The following is a 14,899-nucleotide window of genomic DNA, read 5'->3' as shown; positions in this document are numbered from 1 at the left end:
TCGGCTCTCTTGCTCTTCATCCAAGCTTCTTGCTCGATTGGTGATGGTGCAATTCAACCGCAGCCACCAGCCACGCCCAGAGGCGCCAGGAAAGGGAAGAAGCTGCGGCAACGGCTGACAAGGATATGTCCCGATAGAACACCGTCGCGGCGTGCAGCTTTGGGCTAATTTGGCACTGTCTGTCTGGGTTAGTCACTGTCAGTTTGTTGCCGCAGATGAGCTCCCCGCCAGATGATAGAGACCCGTCATGTTTGATCATCTGGTGAGCTCATCGGGCCGAGCTGTACACGGATTCGGCAACAACTGCTTCCACACCTCGGGACCTGTATGTGGGCAGAAGCTTCTGAGTCTCAAGGCATAGTTTCAGATGATTGTACACGATATCGATGTGGGACAGCGGGAGGCCAAGGCGAGGAACTGTCACTACTTTCACGCAAAGTGCAACTGGAGGCGCCCACCGGCTCCCTGCATCGAATTCGGAGCATTCTGCCATTTCCCCTTTGTAGTAGGTCCTGTGGTGCTGTGAGAGTACATCGCATGTGCCGCCATGTCCGTACGTGCTGCGTTGGACAGCTCCTTTCAGGACAAAGTGGTGGGGAGGTAGAAGGCCTGGTTTCAAAAGTGGCGATTTGCCAGACCATGGCCAAATCTACTTGCAGCTAATATGCAAAACCCGAGTCTTTTGGTATCAAGTGTGTCACGAGAGGTTTGCAGAACAGGCACATCGCTGTCGAGACTTTGGACGCTTCGAGGAACGACGAGTTGGACGACTAGGTGCGTAGAGTGATCGACGACCTAGACCCGCACTTTAGTACCACACAGAAGGAAATGAAGCTTAACGGGTACATGATGTAGAGGACGCGCCCTGCACAACGGCTGACCAAGTCAGACTGGCCTCAGGGCAACGGCCGGACCTCGTTCAGTCCCACGGAGGTGATACGGCCAGCCTCAGCCAAGCTAATCTCGAAGACGGTGGAACCAGGAGAATTAGCAAGGAATGGCGTCTCTATCCAGGCAACACACGCCTCGTTGGGGAGGGCGACAGTCCACTGAGGGAGGGTTGTACATCCAGACTCGGCCCGCTCATCCAAGACGAGACCGGTGCATGTCTGACTTCGAGCTTGACAGGCTCGTTTCAAGGAATAAGCGACCGCGGGAAGACTGGCCCACAGAGAGCCAACTTCCGATATTATCAAGTTGTCGCCGTCTCTATGGGGAAGGCTCCTGTTCTGGAAAGCTTGTGGAACGTGTGGCACTAGCCGAGTGTGAGAGTGATTAGGGGCAACGGTGGTTTGTTGACACTTCCACTGAAAGAAGAAATTGACGTTGCAAAGTAATCAAACTGAAAGAAACATTGAATCTTGAAATGATCGGGCCAGGGTCTGACTTGTTGTAGGTAATCTGGGGAACAATTTCGGTCTCTGGCAGTGATTCGTGAGAGACTTGGAGAGTGCAACGTCCAAGTAGCGTTTCTAGACTCGAAAAGCCCGCTTTTAGAGGATCGATTTAGAGGGTATGATGAAGAGGTAGCATTCATAGAACAAGACGTAGAAATTCATTTATTCCAAGAGGCTTCTGACGGGAAAGATGCCTGCTCAAGGTACGTTGCATTGAGAGGCAGCTTCAGGTGACAAGTCACGGGACCAGGCGTTTGCAACAGAGCAAACGCCTAAGGCATCAAAACACGGCCCCACATCAACGGCCGCGTCCCCTACATTCACGTTTGTTTACACTCGTCGGACCCTTGTTGCCAAAACAACATACTCGGTCTAGTGTGCTGTTAATCCCAGGCCCTGTCAGTCTGGCCCATCAAGTTTTCTCTCCTTCGTTGTCGCGACTTTGCGCGCGAGCGGTCCCTTTTATTCGATTGAGTCGCCATTTGCTTCTGAGTCCATTGTCTTTGTCTTGTCGACCAACACCCTCACTTTTGTCGCATTCGTTGTCAAAACCTTGTTTATTGGCCCCTCCTACTAGGTTCTTTTCTGCTCCCAAGAGCGCAAACAAGATGGATTCGGAGGCTTCCGACTTCAGCTTCGACGACGAGTCTGATGGCTACGTCCCCGAGGTGGTAAGTGAATTTTAGGCGCCTTTCTTAACTGTCAATCAAGTCTACCGTGAATACTGCTTCTGCCTGTCAGCTGCATCAAAGTCTGCCTGGCTGCCCGCATTCAAAGCCTTCCTCTCCCCTCACCGATGCCTTCGCCCGCGCCAAACAACAACAACACCACCCTTTCGCATCGCAACACAACAAAGGCCGAGTAACTGACATCGCAATTCCAGAAATCAAAAGCCAAACCGGCCGTGAGGAAGCCTGCCGCGCGGCCTAACGTCAAAAAGATGGTTCAGACAACCCTAAAAACCAAGGCGGTGCCCAAGAAGCGCACCACGCCCGAGAGCGACGATGACCAGATGAGCGATGCATCGGGCTTCTCGGACAGCCCTCCCAAGTCCAAGAAGCAGAAGAAGGACACTTCATCCAGCAAGTCTTCAGGTACTCCGTTGACGGAGCCCGATAACGACACGATGGATATCGACACCCCTGAGAAGCCCAAGACGACCAAGCCCAAGACGGCTACCGAAACATACCAGAAGCTGAGCCAGCTGGAGCATATCATTAAGCGACCCGATACCTACATTGGATCCGTCGAGATGACCCAGCAATCAATGTGGGTGTACAACAAAGAGACCTCGCTCATGGAGTACCGCCCCGTCTCCTTCGTTCCTGGTCTTTACAAGATCTTTGACGAAATTCTCGTCAACGCAGCCGACAACAAGCAGCGTGACAAATCCATGACCTACATGAAGATCAACATTGACCGCGCTACTGGAGTGATCAGCGTGGAGAACAACGGAAAGGGTATCCCCATCGTGATTCACGAGAAGGAAAAAATCTACATCCCTGAGCTTGTATTCGGCCACCTTTTGGCTGGTTCCAACTTTGATGATGACGAGAAGAAGACTGTTGGTGGCCGTAACGGTTACGGTGCCAAGCTCTGTAACGTCTTCAGTACCGAATTCCAGCTTGAATGCCAGGACAACGAGCATGGCAAAAGGTACAAGCAGGTCTGGACCGACAACATGCAGAAGATGCAGAAGGCCAAGATCACCAGCAGCAAAACTGCCGACTTTGTTCGAATCACCTTCAAGCCAGACTACAAGCGATTTGGCATGGAGGATGGCATTGATGATGATCTTGAGAGGCTTTTATACAGGAGAGTCTACGACATGGCAGGCACTGTCCGGGGCATCAAGGTGCATCTGAACGGCGAGGTTCTCAAGTTGAAGGACTTCAAGAGCTACTGCGATCTCTATGCCAAGTCCATCGCAAAGGAGAGGATGGATGAAGAGGGCGGCACACCAACCTGCAACGTGGAGATGGACAAGGACAAGTCACACCCCCGATGGGAAGTTGGCTTCGCTGTCTCGGATGGCACATTTCAGCAAGTTTCCTTCGTCAACTCGATCGCAACAACATCCGGAGGTAGCCACGTGGACTACATCGCGAATCAAGTCACGGCTTATCTGCTCAAAGCCCTCAACAAGAAGAAGAAGGGACACACCTTGAAGCAAAGTCACCTCAAAAACCACATCTTCATCTTTGTCAACTGTCTGATCGACAACCCCGCATTCAACTCGCAAACCAAGGAGCACATGACGACCAAGACCAGCCAATTTGGCAGCAAGTGCCAACTTGGTGAAGACTTTCTCAAGAAGGTTGCCAAATCCGAAGCTATCCAGAACATCATGGACTTTGCGGAGAGAAAGGCAGACAAGATGTTGGCCAAGAGCGATGGCAACAAGCGATCGCGAGTGAGCAACGCAAAGCTGGTTGAGGCCAACTTGGCAGGCACCCGACGAGGCCATGAGTGCACCCTGATCTTGACAGAAGGTGACTCTGCCAAGGGTTTGGCCGTTTCTGGACGTGCCATCCTTGACCCTGACCGCATCGGTGTATTCCCGCTCCGTGGAAAGCTGCTCAACGTTCGTGATGCTAGTGTCGATCAGATTACCAAGAATCAGGAAATCCAGAACATCAAGCAGTTCCTGGGTCTGAAGCACAAGCAAGTGTACACAGACACCAAGAGTCTTCGATACGGCCATCTGATGATCATGGCTGATCAGGATCACGATGGCAGTCACATCAAGGGTCTTCTCATCAACTTCCTTCAAGTTCAATTTCCATCTCTTCTGAAGGTTCCCGACTTCTTCCGAGAGTTCATCACTCCCATCGTCAAGGTCTGGCAGGGCCCCAACCCAAAGAAGCCGCTTCGCCTCAAGTCTTTCTTCACACAACCCGAGTACGAGGAGTGGAAAGAAGACCACAAAGATGAAATGGGCCGGTGGCACTCCAAGTACTTCAAGGGTTTGGGAACAAGCTCCAACGAGGACGCCCAAGTCTACTTCACCAACCTAGATGATCACTTGAAAGAGTTCGAGGTGATGAAGCCCGAAGAAGCAGATCTCCTGGACTTGGCTTTTTCCAAGAAGAAGGCGGATGCTCGAAAGGAGTGGTTGGGCAACTTTGTACCCGGCACCTTCTTGGATCATTCGACAAAGTCCATCAGCTACTCAGACTTTATCAACAGGGAGCTGATCCTTTTCAGCATGGCTGACAACATGCGATCGATCCCTTCGGTCCTGGATGGTTTCAAGCCTGGTCAGCGCAAGGTGATCTACGCTTGCTTCAAGAGAAACCTAGTCAAGGACAAGAAAGTCGTTGAATTGGCTGGTTATGTGTCTGAACAGACAGCATACCACCACGGTGAGCAATCTCTCCAGCAGACCATCATTGGTCTGGCCCAGAACTTTGTGGGATCCAACAACATCAACTGCCTGGAGCCGAGTGGAAACTTCGGTTCTCGACTCGCCGGCGGTTCGGATGCTGCTAGTCCCCGTTATACCTTTACTCGACTCTCTCCATTTGCTCGCAAGATCTTCTCGGCCATGGATGAGCCCAACCTGCAGCATCAACACGAAGATGGCAAGAAGATCGAGCCAGTGGCGTATGCACCCATCATTCCTATGGTCTTGGTGAACGGCGCCGACGGTATCGGAACAGGCTGGAGCACGTCCATTCCCAACTACCACCCAGAAGACATCGTCAGGAACCTGAAGCGACGAATGGGTCGCCTCGACGAAAAGGATGGAGAGGAGCAGCCATTCGAGACCATGATGCCCTGGTTCCGCGGATGGAAGGGCCAGCCTGAGGCTGCTGGACCCGATCGCTACAAGTTCAACGGTGTCGCCCAGCAAAACGAGCGAAACCCCAATGAAATTACCATCACCGAGTTGCCCATCCGAGTGTGGACAGACGACTTCAAGGCGCGACTGGAGAAGATCATCAGCGGCAATGATGGCCCGGCGTGGATCAAGGACTACAAAGAGTTCAACGACCACAGCGTTGTCCACTTCGAGGTGATGATGGACGAGAAGCACACCGAGAAGGTTCTGGAAGAAGGAATTCTTGAGCGGTTCAAGTTGCTCAAGCAGGTGGCCACCTCCAACTTGGTTGCATTCGACTCCAGGGGTCAAATTCGCAAGTACGAGAAGGTAGAGGACATCTTGGAGGAGTACTACCACTATCGATTCGACATGTACACGGAGCGAAAGGTTGGTAATGCTGCACCTATGCTGGATGACGCGTGCTAATTTATGCAGAAATATTGGTTGGGTGTCTACCACGCCGATTACCGCAAGCTGAAGAACCAGGCTCGGTTCATCAAGGAGATCATCGACGGTGAACTCATTGTTGGCAAAAAGAAGAAGACTGTACTCGTCCAGGAGCTTCGAGACCGCAAATATGAAGCCTTCCCTCGTGGCGGCGACAAGAAGAAGACGGCCGATGAGGAGGAGGACGATGCAGACGACAACCAAGACGTGGAGGCAGACACAGACGGTGGTGCCCGGGATTACGACTATCTCCTTTCGGTAAGTTATGAGCAAGGACTGAATCAGCAGTTAAAAGCTAACCGACTCCAGATGCCCATTTGGTCTCTCACGGCTGAGCGCCTCGAGAAGCTCAAGGATGCTATTGAGAAGAAGAAGGCCGAGCACGACGACCTTCTCGCCCTGAGTGAGAAGGATCTCTGGTGCAGGGACCTTGATGAGTTCTCAGCCGAATGGGATAATCAGCTTGCGCTCGATGCCGAACTAAAGACTAACATTCGTCGCATGGGCCGCCGCGTCTCCAAGAAGATCGGAGCTGGCCCCGCCGGTCGTGGGCGAAAGGCCAAGGATGATGATGACTACGATCCCGGCAAGAAGAGCCGTGGAAGACCAAAGGCGGCGGCGGCCAAGGCAGCACCAGTCAAGGTTGAGACGAAGAGTGCTCAACGGTTTGCCGAGATGTTCAGCGCAAAGCCAAAGGTCAAGAAGGAAGCAAGCGCCGACCCTATGGAGGTTTCGGACAACTTCTCTGATGACGACTATGCGGCTCTCAGCCGGAGCAAGCCAGCAGCCAAGGCTGGCCCATCATCACCCGAGGCGCCGGACACCGGACGCGTCAGACGAGTCGCCGCATCTAGGGCCAAGGCGATCATTGACGACGATTCTGAGAGTGACGACGATCAGATGCTTGGCGATGTTGGCGCTCTGGTCAAGGGCATCGGCAAGTCAGCTGGGGACTCGGACAGAGGCAGGTTTAGTCTGCATGCCATGAGCCGACCAGACTCCAGCCAGGGCAATGGCAGCATCACGGGGCTCTCCAAGCCAAAGGTCAAGTCAGCCAAGGCCTTTGACTTTGACGATGACAGCCCGGATGATACAAACTACGAGATGCTTGCCAAATCCTCGCCACACAAGACGGCAACGGCAACGGCAGCCAAGGAGGATCACATCGACAGTTTCCTGTCAGATGACGAACCCGTTGCTGGGCCATCCAAGACAGCGGCAGCATCTCGACCAAGGCCCGCCAGCCCTGAGGAGTCTGCGTTACCCGCAGGCCTGTCTTTGGTGAAGAAGGGACGTGGCCGGCCTGCTGGTTCAAAGAACAAGGCCAAGGACGACGCGAAGCCCAAGGCTACCGCCAAGACTGCTACCAAGGCTGGTGCTAAGACTGCCACCAAGACGGCTGCCAGGGCTGTATCCAAGACAGCTACGAAGCAGACGACGTTGTCTCCAGCGGCTAAGGCGTACGCTGCCAAGAAGGCAGTCAAGAAGTCGGTCCTGGATGACGACTCTGACGAGGAGATGGCGGAGCCGGACTCGCCTCCTGTCAAGGCGTCGAGAGCACGCCCCGGCCGGGCTGCAGCTTCGAGACGGCCTGTTGTAATTGACGATGATTCTTCAGTCTCGCAACCGGATGAAGAGAGCGATGATCCTTTCGAGGTGGATGACGACGAAGACTAGACTCGTCTAGTGGACATGAGTTGGTGGAAGGGAAGCACATGAAGAGTACTTGTTCTTTTCGAGAACCGTTGTTTCTGGTTCATTGTTTGCTTGTGTTATTCTTCGATTATGAAGCCTTGAGTGGCAACAGAACACCAAGGCATGGGTCATGACGGGTGTGGAGTGAAGGATGGATGCATCCAATCTGAGGATTGTGGTCTGGCGGCGTCGAGGACGATGATCATTTGCTTTTTTTCTTTTTGGGCTTGATATCCGAATATGAGCACATACCTACACTTGCTACTGATAAATGATTTGGTATTTCGTAACTTGCATGAGTAACCGTGAAGCTATACAACAACTGTGAAGCTATACAGAACCCCGTAGACAGCTGATGGTACCTGCCAATGCTAGGCGCCAAGACCCTTATCGATAAGAGCTAGCTTCCCCTCCAACGCGGGGCTTTCCCTGCAGGGTCCAAGGGTGGAATTTGTCAACCTCCATCATTCATTATCTCGCACTCTCTCCTTACCCGCCACTCTCCTTCTCACATTGTCTCTCACTTCACAATCCTCCGAAAATGGCTTCATCAGATGAGCCGCAGTCTCTCCGTTCTCTCTACGAAGCTGCCGAAGAAAAGCGCCATGCCTTGGACAACGCCTTTGAGGCGAACTCGCCCTCCTACCGCGCCGATCTCGAAGCAGCCCTCTCCCTCTATGCAAAGGCCCGCGACCGGATGGCCGCCGTCTCTCTCTTCTCTGCCAACGAAGGAGTAGAAGATATCTCGACCACCGATCTACCTTACCTACTACTCGATGCTCACGTCGCCGAGCTCGTACAAAAGACGCCCAACCTGAGCCCCGATCAGCGACAAGATGTCCTCGCCGAGTCACGATCTGCGTACGAACGCTTCCTCGCTGCCTTGGACGGCTACGGCCTTGTAGGAAATCCCTATGACAAGCTACTGGAGCGATACCGTGACGACCCAGACAGCTTCGCCGTGGTGGCGAGCAACGACCCCGCAGCCCGGCGAGACGGCAAGATCGCAAACTACCGCGCCGAGAAGCAGCTGAAGGAGAAGCTCGAGACGTTGCGGCGCAACCCGCGATACCTAGAACACGGCGACGAGGAGATTGTCCGTGAGCTGTACCTCACACAACTCACCTCGGCGGTGCACGCAGCCTTCCAGGCTCTCGACTCACTGAACCGCGAGGTGGCAATTCTCGCCCAGGCACCCCGCCCCCTCGCCCCCTCGGCCGTCGACACGCCGTCCGCTGACGATCACACGTCCCGACTTGACCAACCCTTGCGGAGGCTACAGTCCGTGACGGGCGGCCCACTGCTCTCAGCGCAGGGCAAGCCGCTACAGCCCTTTACCCTAGTGGGCTCCCGGGATGAGCGGGCGAGGGGCGTGTTCCGGTCGGGCCATAACCTGCCGACCATGTCCATCGACGAATACCTCGAAGAGGAGAGGCGGCAGGGCAATATCCTGCAGGGCGGCGTCGAGAAGAAGACGGTGGTGGACGAGGACGACATGGAGGCCGTGGACCGCGAGACGTACAAGCAGCGCGAGTGGGACGAGTTTGTTGACCACAATCCCAAGGGCGCTGGAAATACTCTCAACAGGGGCTGATCAAGATCGAGGTCCCAACTTGATTAAAAGGTGTTTAAAAAGAATTTATGGACACAATATGGAGAATGGTATGGCGTTTCTTGGGGCGGGCTGTGTGGCAAGGTGGAGGATTTGTATAGAGCTGGCAACGATAATAGGCATATATCATTTGGCAACGAGATCACGAATACAATCAGGTTTAGCTGGGATTTTTTCTTTTTTTTTCCATTGTCCTCTTTATGAAACAAAACCAACAGCCAAATTGCCAGCTGCGTATCCTTGAGTTCGATTATTACACTCTGGGCGTTGGTTGTCCTTAGCAGCGAGGACGGGAGCTGGGGGGTGGAGAAGATCTACTTCTTCTGTTGCTAATACTGCTGTCGCCGATGACGGCGCCGGTGCTGTTTCTATTACTGTTATTAATGCTGCTGCTGTCGCTATTGTTGCTGTTGTTGCTATTGTTGCTATTGTTGCCGTTGGGGGCGGGAGGGCCCGGCTGCTGCTGCTGCTGCCGATCCCGATTCCTATGCTTCTATTACTATTGCCATTGCTTCTATTATTGTTGTTGTTGGTGGTGGTGGTGGTGTTGCTGTTGCTGTTGTTGCGCTGCGGCTGCTGCCGCGTTGCTCCCGAATTAAACGCAGTTTACATTTCTAGTAGCCATCTATCAGATCTGCTATTAGTATCCATATGATCTCAATCTTCAAGCCCTGTTGTGACTCAGATAGCATGCAACAGTGGCTCCATGTGCTATAACATTGAGGCCGGGGATGGGCACTTGCGCTTACAGCGGGCGAAAGAGAAGGGAGACGCTCGGGGTGCTTGCAGCAGGCAAACGGAGGGAAAATGCTTTTCGCACTGGTAGCAGTGACTCAATCTAATAGATTGAAGTGAATTTGTCTCGGTAATGGCTCGAAGAAAGGAAGAATGGTTTACTTGTGATGGTTCAGGGGAGGGAAGAGGAAAGAGCTCAACAAAACCTTGATACCATTACACGTGACCTACCTGTCAACTCAAACATGGAAGGAACGAACCTGCCGTGCCTTACATATCTCAATAGGGCCGTTCTCTCATAAGACAGATAGCCCAAAGCCCCCGTAGTGTAGTGGCAGCACGCTCTGAGCTTGCTACGAGGGCGCAAAGCGTTCCCATTACACTACATGGAAATGGCTTTAGCTTTGGTGGCAATCCGGAGGGGACCCAAGTCCAAATCTTGGCGGAGGCGTTATCTTTTGTTTTTTCTTGATGGCTTCAACTGCTGAACTTGTGGTATATCCTACCTAGCATTTAGGGTCTCTCTTGACAAGGGTAGGAAGAGAATTTTGCAACCAAGTACATAGGCTTAATAAATCCTCAAGATAATAGAATGAAGCACGTTATATAGTTGTATCTTATTGGCATTTACCATGTTCCTTAATTTATCTCTTAGATTTTCTTCTCTTCTGAAGACAGTTGACGTTGAAAGTGGATATGAGGCTCAGAGAACCCTCTACATTTCAATGTGGGGTAGTGGGATGGTGTTCAGCCCTATGAGTCAAATACTTTGCCGGCCTTTACTGATTAAATCAAATGGATTTTGAAGAAAATCATGGTAGACGGGGCAGCACTCTGGTGTCGGCCGATCAAGGGTGGTTCCCAAGGAGAAACCCACGCAAGTTCGGATGAGTCTTGTGGTGATGTTCCAATCTCGGGTGGGGCTACAACCACATGAGGTTGCTGGCAAGACATAAAGAGAGGAGTGAATGGTCACATTGTATTCAAGAATCTTAAGAGAAACTGGGAAGATGTCAGTGACACACTCGCGTAGTAGTTATGCTGACTTTCCGAGTTGCGAAGTGATCGCCTCGTGGCACACGAGCCCGAACAGAGCTGCCATTCACTGGCCATGTGACTCAGCGTCTTCTTCCATCATATTTTCCGTTGCAAGTTTTGCTACTTCCTTAGTTGAACATTGCTTGAGAACCCGTCAAGTTAGATCTTGCATCCACCAGCGCCTAGAAAGAACCGGCTTCGTCGTCAATCCTACTTCGCCTCATGGGCTCATGCAACAACAGCAATATCAGCAGATATGGGAACACGGCAAGTAAATAGGACCAATGTGCTCGACGTAGTAATATTTTTTACTACTCAAATTAATTGCCATGTATCTAATTCCACGTAAGTGCGTCAAATGTCATGTTCCCTCATTTTGTAGAGCAGTCATCCTGCCAGTGTTCACATCCAAGTATATCTTACTCCCACATCAAATCATTACTGTATCCCCACTGTCGTCGCTGTCACTGCCCCAGAAATACATGTCGTCGTCGTCGTCATCGCCGCTCGACTGCCGACCTTCAGTCATAGATCGTGTCTCCGAGTCGGTCGCCTCGACTGTCAAGTCCACGGCCTGTCCAATGCTCTGGTGGTCGGCAGGGATCTCGAATCGAGCATCTTGGTAATCATCTGATCTCCCTTCGGTGAATGACTCTGAGGCAATAGACTGGTCTTCGGAGATGACCCTATCCGGATGGTACACTGTCGAGATGCTGTCGTGAACGTCGATGGAAGCCCCAGTGGTGCTCCCCCACATACGTAGCGCGTTCATGTCCTCCGTGATGAACTCCGTCACGCTTGATGGCGCTGATGGGATAGTTCTGCCTGTGTGGTATCCTGGGCCAGGTCCGTTGGCTCCCCAAGAGGTAGGCGGGAGCAGATCTTGGAATACTCCTCCACTGCCGTCGTCACAACCTCCCGCCCATAGAGGCAAGTACTTTATCTCATTGTTGGTGAGTGTCAGGAGGAGGTGACGAGTCAGGTTCAGCGGCGGCTCAATTTCGTGGCGTAGCCAGGAGAGCGTCGTTGGTCGAAGGGCGTCCTTGACCCCCCGCTCAATGCAGTCCAACCACACCGTGGCATCTTCACCCAACCACCTGCGGATATACCATTCCAACCCGGCAGTTTGCATATCTGCTGGCGCACAGATAAGGACGTCCCTTAAAGATTGAAATGCTTTGCTCGTGAGCGTACGGTAAGTCGTCTGCAAATAGCCAGGCAGCTGACACTTGCAGTCACGATACCTTCGGTCATCCAAGAGAGTGCCGAGCTCGTTGTAGGTGATGGAGCAGAGAAGCATCTGAATTGGGTTGAAGGTGGACATGATGACGCTCGTTTTCTCGAACTGCCTGGGCTCCACGGACAAGAGCCGGTCGTGGTCGATACTGTTCAGCGCCGGGTGATTGTAGCCCAGAGACTTGCTTGTGGCAGTTTCATACGCGCTCTGAACTTCATAGATGAGAGCCTGCTTGAGAAGTTGGACTGAATACAGAGCCTTTTCATTGATCAGGCCCTTTCCATTCGCAAGGCATTGCTCGATCTCTCGCATCTTGTTCCACTCCTCAATATCCCAGAAGTCGAAAAGATCCGGGTTTCGAAGCTGGGCGTCAATGTTCGACACACGCTCGACAAGTGCCATCGCTCCATGTTGGACAAGATTCTGCAAGTCGTCGGGCAAATCACCCAGCCTTCTTCCGAAAATGGTAAACTGAGTGGTGGCTTCCTTAGAGGTAGAGGCCAACTTCAGAGCGGCCTCATTCACAAGGATTCTGAAGGCCGATTGCCCGACCTCTGGCAACTCCAGGGCAAAGGCTATCTGAAGGGCTTCCTCGGGTAAGTGCTCTATCAGTGCCGTATTGGGCCCATGCATGATCCATTGGGCAACGCGATCCCGGAGAACATGAGCACAATCAAAGATGGTGGCGAGCTTCACAAGGGTCCATACCCTTATAGCGGAGTCGAGGATGACTCCTTTCCCTTCTAGTAGGAGGAGCAGTCGCAGTATTCCATTCCGATGTCGAATAGGACAGTAGTCGGGGACTTTTCGATAAGACGGTGTTTTGTAGACTTCATCTTCTCCCCTTGCTTTCATGGCGAGTGCGGCGTCCGGGCCTAGGGGAAGCTTGGGTAACTGCTTCTTCTCCTTGGGACTGGTCGTGGCATCTTGCTGTACTTCGGTTGATGAACCCTCTCCCTTTGGTTCATCTTCTTTAGTCTCTTCCTCCTTTTGTCTCTTGCATCCGCAAATATCATCGTGACCACAAACGAGCCATGGATCGACATCATTCGTCAAGTAAGTGCTCCACCACTTGATGATGCCAGGCGTCAATGATAGTTCAGTCATCTGAAAGACCAGCTCATCGCCTTCTGAAGGTGGAGTCAGGTCCAACACATATTTGACGCCGTCGGCGAGCTTGTTGACGAGCTTGAGTCGCCTGAGGACGCGGAATTGATAGGTAGGCGCAAGCATCTCCGCAAATTTGCCTACCAGATTGGCCGAGTTGACGCGGAACTGGAGGGGCTTGAATGTAATGCCATTGCAGTCTGTGTAGCTGAGAGCTGCCTTCTGGTGAATAGGGTAGTCGATAAAGACAAGAGTATCGCCCTTGTTGAGCTCGAAAGCGATCGAGTGAAGGCGGTAGAGCTCAAAGTTCCGCGTCTCTTCAATTTGACTCTTTCTCATGAGCGGGGGTAGCATCTTGTCCACCGTGGTGGGCTTGTTGAAGTGAATGCTGTTCCATTTGGAGAGGGGGGCGGGCTTGGGTGACCCCAGGTCGCCAATGGTGAATAGTGCGTTGATATCATCGTTTTGAGAATTGGCGGTGGTGGCGGTGGTGGCTGCAGCTGTGGTTGTGGTTGTGGGAGCAAGTGGCAGAGGCGCCTCATCAGCCTCATCTTCAAGAAGCTGGGCCATTTCGGCCTCTATCAAGGCCTCCCAGTCATTGGGGAAATCCATGGCAGTCAAGCAGACGTGGTCGTGTTGACCTCCCACTTGATCGATGTCGATGCGAGGAGTGTCGAGAGCGGTAGAGATGATGGAACAGAGACAATCTGGAGGAGAGGACATGGAACGGCGATGAGGGTGAATACAAGAAGGCGGCGAAATTCACATTGAAATGCAGGCTGCAGCGATTTCAATCAGGGCGGATGCCAAGGCGAGACAAGGCAGACGGACAACCAGGAATGGAGGAGGGCTGTGCAACAAGGTGGCAGAGGCAGTGCCGCTGTTGGTGTTGGTGAAGCGACAGATGTAAAGGTGAGGCTTTGATGCTAAATATCAATAATGATGTCGAGCGATTGAAAAAAGGTGAAATGGAAGAGATGGGCTGACTCGATAAGAATTGGTGATCAGCCCTATGAGTAACACCCCAGAATCCATCCCATGTCATGGATGTTGATGCCTGAACTCGAGCTTGAAAGTGGGATGGTTGCCTTGAGGCTGTCATGTCAGCCTGCATAACTTCGGCAGGTGCTACGTACAAGGCAGCATCAGCCGCCCTCGTGTAAACGGGACCAACAAGAGGTGGAATTAGGAATGGCAATGGCATTTCCGGGTACCAGACCCGTTGGTGATGCGCAGTTGGCATTGCGTGGATAGGCAGACAGGCAATTGACTTGAGCTTTCTACAGCAGCTGCGCCCCTGGCCATCACCGTTGGGACGGTAGACATGGACTCTGCAACGTAACTGTCACGATGTGCTGACAACAAAGTTAATCCAGTACGGACTCTGATACAGTACAGTTCCATGTAGGTGCCTCGTAGAGGTGGCAGCCCAGGTAATACAACCTCAAGCGAAGGCCATTAGAGACTTACCAAATACTGTACTAGCACCTTCGCTTTCCACAAAAGGATCTACATGAGTATTCTTGAAAACTCATCTTCTATCAATCAGTTCATTCAGTATCCACCATCACCATCAATCACCCTCAGCATGTGCCGAGTTTCATACTCCTCCCTTCCCCCGCAAAAAGGCTCCCCGCCATCAATGCCCCACCTCCTCCACCATCAACCTTCACCTCCAGATTCATGATAGACAGCTCCCATGATTATCGACACCACATCCATTGGCACTACCAATCCAAAATGATCCTCACAAAACCCCTTCTGGGCCACAATGTCTCGGTGTCACAAGACAACGCCTCCCTTTA

The 14,899-nt window shown here is 52.4% G+C and overlaps 3 protein-coding genes across 3 annotated transcripts; 2 read left to right on the top strand and 1 right to left on the bottom strand.

The window, feature by feature from the left end:
* Window positions 1-2,005: 2,005 nt before the first annotated feature.
* NCS57_00261200 (DNA topoisomerase 2) lies at window positions 2,006-7,347 on the top strand (the record flags this gene model as incomplete). The annotated part of the gene is made up of 4 exons (XM_053052638.1): window positions 2,006-2,068; window positions 2,281-5,610; window positions 5,659-5,928; window positions 5,980-7,347. 4 exons carry the CDS (start codon window positions 2,006-2,008, stop codon window positions 7,345-7,347), a joined length of 5,031 nt encoding a protein of 1,676 aa, XP_052917884.1.
* A 559-nt stretch (window positions 7,348-7,906) lies between these two features.
* NCS57_00261100 (uncharacterized protein) lies at window positions 7,907-8,959 on the top strand (the record flags this gene model as incomplete). The annotated part of the gene is made up of 1 exon (XM_053052637.1): window positions 7,907-8,959. One exon carries the CDS (start codon window positions 7,907-7,909, stop codon window positions 8,957-8,959), a length of 1,053 nt encoding a protein of 350 aa, XP_052917883.1.
* Window positions 8,960-11,180: 2,221 nt separating this feature from the next.
* NCS57_00261000 (uncharacterized protein) lies at window positions 11,181-13,817 on the bottom strand (the record flags this gene model as incomplete). The annotated part of the gene is made up of 1 exon (XM_053052636.1): window positions 11,181-13,817. One exon carries the CDS (start codon window positions 13,815-13,817, stop codon window positions 11,181-11,183), a length of 2,637 nt encoding a protein of 878 aa, XP_052917882.1.
* Between the last annotated feature and the right edge of the window lie 1,082 nt (window positions 13,818-14,899).

This window comes from Fusarium keratoplasticum, chromosome 2, assembly GCF_025433545.1.
Source record: "Fusarium keratoplasticum isolate Fu6.1 chromosome 2, whole genome shotgun sequence".
NCBI classification, from domain to species: Eukaryota; Fungi; Ascomycota; class Sordariomycetes; order Hypocreales; family Nectriaceae; genus Fusarium; species Fusarium keratoplasticum.
This window is presented reverse-complemented; position numbering and strand designations above follow the sequence as displayed.